General features: G+C 34.0%; 1 protein-coding gene across 1 annotated transcript; it reads left to right on the forward strand.

The window, feature by feature from the left end:
* The first annotated feature begins 4,270 nt into the window (after positions 1–4,270).
* LOC114756629 (heavy metal-associated isoprenylated plant protein 12-like) lies at positions 4,271–5,341 on the forward strand. The gene is made up of 3 exons (XM_028945573.1): positions 4,271–4,374; positions 4,487–4,562; positions 4,747–5,341. The coding sequence occupies exons 1-3, from the start codon at positions 4,363–4,365 to the stop codon at positions 5,028–5,030; spliced, it is 372 nt and encodes a 123-aa protein (XP_028801406.1). The 5' UTR covers positions 4,271–4,362; the 3' UTR covers positions 5,031–5,341.
* Positions 5,342–9,657: the final 4,316 nt, after the last annotated feature.

Raw genomic sequence — 9,657 nt, forward strand, 5'->3', positions numbered from 1 at the left:
CACAATGCAATGGTTGAATGAACTTACCTTCACTATTCTGGTGTGCCTTCGAATCAAAGACTATCACGGCCTGGAGAGAGGACGAGGACGGTGAGCTGCTGTGCGTGTGAACTTCACGGCTTTAGCCTTGGTAATAGACGGTGAGTTGCTGCAACACGAAAAAATCAAGCTGATGCAGAACGCACGATGGTAATGGAGGGAGGGCTACGACTTTGAGAGAGCTGAAATCAGGAGAGTCTTCGAGTAGCTCACGGCTGCTGTAGGTAGAAGATGAAAATGAGAGGGAGAGACCAAAAAATCAGAGTTGCCACGCGAGATAGCTGCAGGCTAGAGGTTTGTGGTACTGATGATATGAAGCAGACGCTAGCTGCGAGCAAATTTTTTTTAAAAATCAAGCCACTTCACATCTGTTTACTTGAAAACAGACATGAAGTAAGGTCTGTTGCTGCTAAACAGACGTGAAGTAATGTCTGTTATTACTTCACGTCTGTTATGAAATAACAGACATTACTTCACGTCTATTTAGCAGCAATAGTCTGTTATGAAACAACAGACATTAGTTCACGTCTGTTTAGGATCAATAAACGTTACTTCACGTCTGTTTCTTGTAAACAGATGTGAATTAACGTTTGTTTTGAAGCAACAGACGTTACTTCACGTCTGGTTGATGTAAACAGACATGAATTAATGTCTGTTTTCTTTAAAATAGACATGACGTCTCTTCTATTTTTTAAAACAGACATAAATGAGGGAGGTAAATAACACATTTTGTTGTAGTGTCCTCAACCAAGTTGTGATTTGGTCTACTGAAGTTGTCATCAGCACTCTAGGGTGTTAGTTAAACAAATCAAGGTAACATATTTTGATATCCAAAGCTTTAGTCCAGGTAAGGCCACTCATTCTCAATTCATCAACAGGCCATGTTAGGAGTCTCATCTTTGAATACCAGATCTACGATAACTGGGAAAATCGTCACTAAACAAACCTTAATAGATCGTGGTCAGGCTCTATTTTTGATGCATAGAATGCTCTTAGAGAGGCAAGTGCAAAGCATACTCAGAATCTCTGATAACAGAAGAAAAGTATTATAAGTGAGGCTTTCAGAAGAAGAGAGGAATTTAAGAGAAATCATGAGGAAAGCACACTAGTATTATACAAGAAAATTATTACAACTCCTTCTGCCTCTAATTAGCGGCTGAGCGAGGTTTATATAGAGACTCTGGGTCATAACATGACAAAATCTAAAAGAAAAGATTCTAGACACGATCATTACAATATGACATAAAGGCAAAGATGCCTTTAATCATTACAATAAGACAAACCACTTTAATTATTATAACAAGACAAACTATTTTAATAAAGATAAAGTTAAAGTAGACGTATGACATAAAGCACATTCCTGGTGGCTCCTTCCTATCTTTTGACATGACATAGAGTAGTTTCCTTGATGATTATATTTATCACTAGTCTTTATATATGGGTTCATGACTTGGGGACTGGTTCATGATATCTTCTGGGTTAGAATTGTTAGCATCAGAGTCATAGATTACTGTTGTGTAGCATGAAGGTGGCCTATGGCTCCTTGTGAGTTGGTATTCTTCAAACTTTGTGAGTAGGGTCTCATCATCATTATCTTGATTAGGATCTTGAGATTCTCCTGCAAGAAATGGAGTCTGTGACTAAAGACTTGGTTGAGGGAGATAGAGTCCTTCAAGTTGAGTGAGTTGGATCTATGAATCTCCTTGGTATGGATCTTGAGATCCTTCTACTGGAAAAGTATTTGTTGGAATTGGAGGTCTAACAGCACACATGATGAAATTTCTCTGAAATTCTTCAAGAGTTAAAGAGCTGGCCTAGCCCTATATGGAGAACTAGGAGGACTTGGAGGAAAAGGTCCAAGAGAAAGACATGCAGAGTCTTCTCATTAAGTGCAGTTAATATTTTTCCAAGTTTCTCCATTAATAACTTCTCATCTTTTGGCCACAAGGGGGAAGTAATCCACATATTCAAATGGTTATCTGTGTAAAGATTTCCATCAGCATCTTTATTGTCATAGCACCTATAAAAAGTAAACAAACAAAGGAGTTTTTTCTCCTTTGAGGATGATGCATGCCAAATATTATAATTATCAAGGATATTATAAAGTTTTCCTCTCTAGCAGGGAAGAGGAGCAAGCATCTCAAAATGGGTGACAAGATGAGAACTTTGGTTTCTTGAGTCACACAGATGATAGTATACGGTTAAGGCTGAGAAAGCGATGGCACAAGTGTAATTGGCTGAGAGGGACCAAATATACCATAAAAGTTCTTCTGGTATGGGTCCTTTGATGACGCGTATGGTGAAGTATGGAGCATCGGCATCAAAGTGCTGAGGATATGAGTGAATTCTAGTATTCATGAAAAGGAGGTAGAGCCAGTAGAACATAGTGCTTCCGGCGAGCTTTTGGACATCTGTTGGGTTTTAGGACAGGATCCTGAAGGGAAAATGGTGGCTCTCATTCTGTGAGGTATTTCTGGTTCAAAATGGTTAGGATGTAAAGAGGTAATTGTGTGGAGAATGATAAGAGCTTTGGAGGTTGAGAAGCTCCTGAGGTCTTAAAAGGTAGTATGCAATGGTGTTCTGGTAACCTTTAAGATGATGAACAGTGAATTTATAGTGAGAAAACTAATTTTTCCATCGAAGTAATTAGCTATCTGGCAAGATCTTATATGTTTCATTATATTATATATTAATTTATAAGTAAGACAAATTAGTTTTAAAAAAATAATAAATATAAATACTTTAGAGCAATTTAGTAACTTTATTAATTGTCCCAGCATCAGCAATGGCATTGACATCTATATTACCTTTGGTCGATGTCGATACCACTGCTGATGCTGGGGTCCATGGTGACTATGGTGATGGAGCTTGTGTGGGAACCTGCCCCCACTTTGACTACTATTCTCTTCTACGCTAATCTCCTTCCTCGCCACCTTTACTTGAGAGATCTCTGGCTAGACCTTAATTCAATCATCCTCACAAGTCACAACTACGTATTTTTCTATTTTCTCATCAACTTCTTGACATGTCCCTGGTACGTACCTACTCCCTTACAGATACATACTGCTTATTAATTAATTTATGCTATCAAAATATTAAAGCCTCTGTATTCTCATGATTATCCTCTATTTTATATATATATATATATATATATATATATTAATTTCATAACGACAGTATTCAGTATAAAATAGGGTTAATACAATTTTTTATTTCTTAAATGTGTCCTCATTTTAGTTTTGGTCCTTCAAGTTTTAAGCCATAAATTTAAGTCTTAAACCATAAATTTAAGTCCCTCAAGTTTCTTTTTATTTAAAACATTAGTCCTTATAATTCAATAAAAACTTGAACCATTTTGCTACTTAAGGGACCAAAACCTATGATTTGAAATTTGAGAGATTAAAATTAAAATAATAATAAGCTTGAGGACCAAAGATTATATTACCGTATGAAAAAGTCATGTTGGCATCCAAACATCCAGAATTAGTTTCAGTGCTCATTACTTTGATACGCATCATAAGCTCATCAGATCTGGATCGTCTATATCTAATTTAAATGGTCCAAATTTAAATTTTTTAATTAATTATTTTTAAATAGAAAAAACTATTTTTTTAAAAGAATAACAATTAAGAGATTGTTTTTAGTCTAGATTCTATATATATTAAAATAATTATTTTGAAAAAAAATGAAACCCAGACCATCCAAATAAGATATAACAATCCAAATTGAATGAATTTAGAACACTCGTTAAAACGATGAGTGCCCAAACTAAATCCGAACGCGGTGCGAGCAATCAGGTAAACTCAACAGAAGGCTACAGGGATTAGACACGGAGAAGGGTGTAGAATCCAAATTGACTTATAGTTGACCAGTGTTGGGCACGTGGCTGATTGTTAGTGCTTAGCTTCGTCAAAGTTGTAATATGAGAGATGATGATCAACCCAGAAGGAAGAACACGCGCCTTCGTGGGAAAGTCTCCTCTACTTTTTGTCGTGCACTTTCTAAAAAGCCAAAACTATTGTTAATCCAACAGAAAAGTAACGAACGAATGAATCAAAATGATCTCGCCATTCATTTTTGGCGCGCCCCTTTCTGAGATGTTGACCCAACCCATGTGACTTCAACCAACGCGTCAAGATGGATTGTTGCAGACTCGGGTTTACTCGGAATCTTCGAAGCATCTATAAATTTGGCGGTCATCTAATTCACCTCACCGCACTGAACCATATATCTTCTAAACTTCCTCTTCTTCACAACCTACCTTCCCTTTGGCTCTCACTACTCTGAAATCAATTAGCTTCAACAGAACAATAGAATACGCAAATGACGATGAAGGTACAGAACTGGACCCTGCGCTCTTTCTTTAAACTTCTCCTTCCAAGTCTGAACGAATATAACTGATTCACCTGCATCTAACATAGCTATTTGATGATTTATTTTCCGGCAGAAAATCGTGTTGAAGGTGGAACTACACGGTGAACGAACCAAGCAAAAGGCCATGAAAACAACGTCAGGCATTTCAGGTATATATATGCTTAATCTCCTTTGAGCAAATCCCGAGTTTTAGGTCTTCTAAGTAAAAACCCATAATGTTTAGAGTTTTAAATCCGATTTCATTCGAATTTGGATTATTAGTTCATTGTACAGAATACAATGCGGTTGTTGTAGCAAAGTGGAAAAATTGACCGGTTTGGTTTGGTTTTGCAGGAGTTGAGTCAGTGAATATGGACATGAAGGACAAGAAATTAACCGTAACAGGAGACATCGACCCAGTTAAGGTAGTGGAAAAGCTAAGGAAGTTGTGTCATACAGAGATAGTGTCTGTTGGGGAAGCCAAAGAGTCTGACAAGAAAGCTGAAGAAAAGATAGAGAATATAGCCAAAGCAATTGTGCCTGCTCTTTCGAGTTACAGCCATGTTTATTATCCACAGCCGCCTTATTATGTTGGAACTGTGGAAGAGTATCCTAATAGTGGCTGTGTCATCTGCTAAATTTTGAATTTATGTTTGCGAGGAAGAAAAAATAAAGAGAAAGATAAGGAAGCATGTGGTTGTGATGATTAGATATCTAGGGCTTTGTCTTTTTTTTTTATATATATAGAGAACAGAAGATTAAGATAGCTAGGAAAGTATGTATTTAAAGAGACGTGGTGTGTTGTTATTTTTTTCCCCTCTTTGCTTTGGATTGAAAGTGATGTGCTTAAAGGGGTTTGTTTGTTGTACAAAAGCGGTCTAAAAAATTGTTACGATTGAAGATATTTTTGTAACCTTGACAAATTAAATTTTGATTGTCTTCATATTTAGTGAGAGGGCCAATACGAATCGATAAATATTTGCCATAAAGTTATACTTATTTTGAAGGACCAGATAATAATTACGTGATCATTATATTACTCCTCCGGTCCTTAATATAAGATCCATTTAACAAATTTGATTAGATTAAGGAAGTTAGGTAAGTTGGTTAATTATAAGAAAAGTGACACATTTTTCCTAAAACACCATAATCATCTTTCTTAATACCCCCTATCCATCTTCTACTTAATTATGATTGAGAGAGTATCTATAGGGGTAATTTAGAGAAAATTGATAAATATGAGAAATGGGTCTTATATTTAGGACCAAAATCAACTCAAGAATTGGGTCCTATATTAAGGACCGGAGGAGTATATCCTTAAGGAAACCCTAACACTAAAAGCAAAATAATCCTAACGCCAAATAAAAGTTCAAAAAGGTGCAAAATGTTGTGTTGTGAGGCAAATGTTGGAACCAAGATGAAGCTTTAAGTTTCATTTGACCCCTTCGTTTATTTCAGCTGCTTTGGATATAGATTTCAGGATTGTTGAGACTTGCCGATGAGCAGTTTGCTCTGTGCTTATTTCATTAAAAAAAAAAAGAAAAGAAAAAGAGTAGATGCGTACATAATAATTATGAAATTACAAAATTATGATTAGAATAATATATATGTTTACTATTGAAAACTATACTTAGAATTATATAGCTATATATCTATTGTGAAAAAAATATATTCATAAATATTACTCTTGGTATAAAGTTTTGCTTTTTCTTTGGCTAAGCTGAATTTATTCAGCTCTGATGAAGTTTAGAAACCATTATATTTAAAAATTTAAATCCACCAATGGGGTTGAAGCTACGTGGTAAGGCTAGTTCATCATGATATGTTAAACCAAAATTCAAATCACCGTTGGACTTTTACTACAAATAAGAATTTTAACGTTGATTAACAAGACTTTTTTACGTCAGTTAGTGAGTTTCTTAGCAATTCTATGTCAGTTAAAAAAGCAGCGTAGAAAATCACTTTCTACGTCGATTTTTTAATAATTAACCTAGATTGTAGGAATTCTTTTGAAAGAAAAAAAATACAACAAAACAAATTCAGTGTTACTTATACTTAGAGGCGTCCGCATCCCAGTTTCATCCTGGTAAACAGGGACGAAACCAGATTTTGTACCAACCCAGACAAATTCAATTGTTAGTTGTATCATAATGTGGACATATATTACCAAGTGCCAAAAAGCTAATAGTAAAAAGAAAGATATTAAAGAAAAAACGAAAGAAATAATTATTTTATTAAATACGACTATCTAACATTTGTACCAAGATTTTTGAAAATTATATAACAACATAACATACTTTCATAATTTCTTATTTCATAACATATTATTAAATATGATATTACAAATTTTAATCAATTACTTTTTTTTTCAAGAAAAGGAAAAATCATCATATATAATTTTAACGAATTACAAGTGACAAAAATATAAAGCTAATGAAAGAGTTGATAAAACGATTGAAGAAAGATGAATAAGTAATGAGAACATCTATTCTTGAGTAAGTGGAAACTAGAAGCTTGATGTCTTGCCAAACTGCAGATTCATTTAAGCACCATGGTTGGTCCTGAAAAATGTATCTTTTGCCAATACATAATAAGTTATTAATTGAAGCTTGTCTTGAGCGGTCATATTATGAGACCTATAGGAATGGATCCAAGATGCACTTCAAAAACAAAGAGGAGTGAAAAGTTGAGGATTAGCAAACGTCCTTGAACAAACAAATTTCAGAAGAGGAGATCCATCAAAGCATATTATGACAAGCCAAGAGGTCTTCTTGTTTTGCTTTCTTTTAGATAAAATTACAGACCAGCTACGTAAATTGATGCTCAAAATGAGGGGAGCGCCAGTAACTTTTGCAGAAAAAACAATGATTTTGATACTATTGGAAAAGGCTAAACATGAGAAAGATATTGAGCCAAGAATTTTTCGAATGGCAGCTTGGGATGGCCCTATTTTCTTAGCATGCAAAACAATATATGCCATATGATATTGATGAGGGAGATAATACCTTTTAGCATATCTTCCTGACCATCATTGTGTAGCTGAACTAGGGTAACTTTAGGTCAGGTTTGAAAATTTTTAAAGTTCAAAATCCATAAGCTTCATAGAAGGCATCCAAGGATTCTTCAGAGTGCTACATCCAAAAGGGCATAGGATTTCAACAGGCAGATGATGATGCTTGAGAGTGCTATCAGTTGAGAGACAACTATGTAACGACTTCCATATCAGAAGAAGTTGCTTATAAGAAAGCAAGAGCAGCCATAAAATTTTTCAAAATGGATCTTGAATGCCATGAAATGAAAAAGAAGACTGTGGACATTTCCTAAACCCATCTTTGGCATATGCTAGAAGAAATATCTATCACTACAAAAGGGGGAAAAAAACTTTTTGGGACGACTTTTAGCGGAATGTCACCACTGAAAATCTTACTAAAAAAGACTTTTAGCGGTCATAGTTATTGTCACCGTAGAAAGTGTATTTTAACTTTTTATTATTATTTTAAGTTTTTTTATTAAAAAATCATATTTAGACAATAATTTTGTTCATTAATATAATTTGTTATGATAAAATAAAATATTTTTTACAGATTGTTGTGTTAGAGAGAGAGAAAGAAAGTGTTAGAGAATTATTATAGTGTGTTTGAGAGTAAGAGAGAGGGAAGGAGAAAGGAATGAGTGTGTATGAAAGTGAGATATTATAATTATGTGTGTGTGAGAGAGTTAAATAATCATGCTAAACTTTATTATTTTGTATATACTATTTTCATATTTCATAATTATAAATATAAATATTAAAATAAATAATATAATAACTTAAATAATTAGAAATAAAAAAATAACATATACTATTGTATGAATTATATTTTTTATACAAAATGGATATAGTAAATAAATATTTAATCAAATAAGAAAATTAAATATAAATATTTAATAATAGTATTATTGTTTAACAATATTTAATATAATAGCCTTTAGACCGAAAGGCACTTTCAGCGGTGACATTTTTTGTCGCTGCTAAAGAGTAGTTTTAGCGGTGACTTTTTGTCAGTTGCCATTGAAAGTCTATTTCAATATTTTATTACTATTTCATATATGTGTGTGATTTTACAATAATTATCACCAAATTCATTTCAGCTCAATGGCAAGAAAAAGAGACGCAAAAGCAGGAGGTTAGGAGTTCGAACTATAAAAGGGCCATATTTATGGTGATAATATTCAGTTGATAACGTGACGTGTCGAGGTGTGGATGCATGGCATAGGCAAGGTAGCGAGTGACGTGATGACACCCACCAACGACATGGTAGCCAGCCGATGATGATGTTGGCAGCAGTCGATGGCCAACTGATGTTGATGTCGTGGCTATTGACAACGGTCTTATTTTCTCCGGCGACCTTTTTAGCCGTGACTTTTGTATCGCCGCTGAAGGTTTATTTAGCAGTGACTTTTTGACTTTCAGGGGCGACTTTTGTTGCGGCTCAAAATCAATTTTTTTTTTTTAGTGTATCAAATACAAGAGATTATGATAGAGTTAGCAATCCAAGGAGAATAGAAGCTAGATGTTCCATCAATTGAGATTTCAATTGAAGGGATTACGCACTATAAGATTTACAACTTTTAAGCAAGTTCATTGCTTGTGCAACTCTTGAATGCAATATAAAATCTGCAACTCCAACTAAAAATCTGAAACTTTAACCACTTACGTTTATATAGTCTTCAAAGTGTCATATTAGGTTGGGGGACTCGGCTAAAAAGGCATTGGAGTTGGGGCATACAATAGGCTATTGATGGCAAGGGATTAGACACGCGGAAGTGTGAGGTCCACATTGACTTAGTTGACTCATTTAGTATTTGGTGTCTTTAGGGGAAAAAAATGCAAAATCGTCACATGCAATTTTAATTTTATATAATATTTTGGTTTAGCTTTTTTATTTTATACAAGATTTTCTAGTCTTCTTATCCGAACACCATTTGCTTCAATTGATAATTTTTATATAATAACAATAATTATTATTAAAATTAGACTTAATATATATGAGAATACTTTATTGTTGGCTAAGAAAATTTAAGATACTTTGTTAATATCTAAAACGTTGATGTTAACATTTATTTTAACAGCGTTATGATTAAAACACTGAAAAACACTTTATAAAATTAAAAATTAAAATAATAACGTTATAGTTTGGCCAACTTTATAATTCAAAATAATGACCTCAGTCATCTTTTGCGTACTTTTTTCTGAGATGATGACTAAAGTGACTTTTACGGGAC

The sequence above is a fragment of the Neltuma alba genome, unplaced genomic scaffold, assembly GCF_004799145.2.
Source record: "Neltuma alba isolate B1F8T4 unplaced genomic scaffold, ASM479914v2 tig00010443_pilon, whole genome shotgun sequence".
Lineage (NCBI taxonomy): Eukaryota > Viridiplantae > Streptophyta > Magnoliopsida > Fabales > Fabaceae > Neltuma > Neltuma alba.

Excerpts from the sequence above, each read along its gene's own strand:
- LOC114756629 (XM_028945573.1), top strand. Across the intron at positions 4,563-4,746 it reads AACAACGTCAGGCATTTCAG|GAGTTGAGTCAGTGAATATG; the intron begins GTATATATATGC and ends TTGGTTTTGCAG.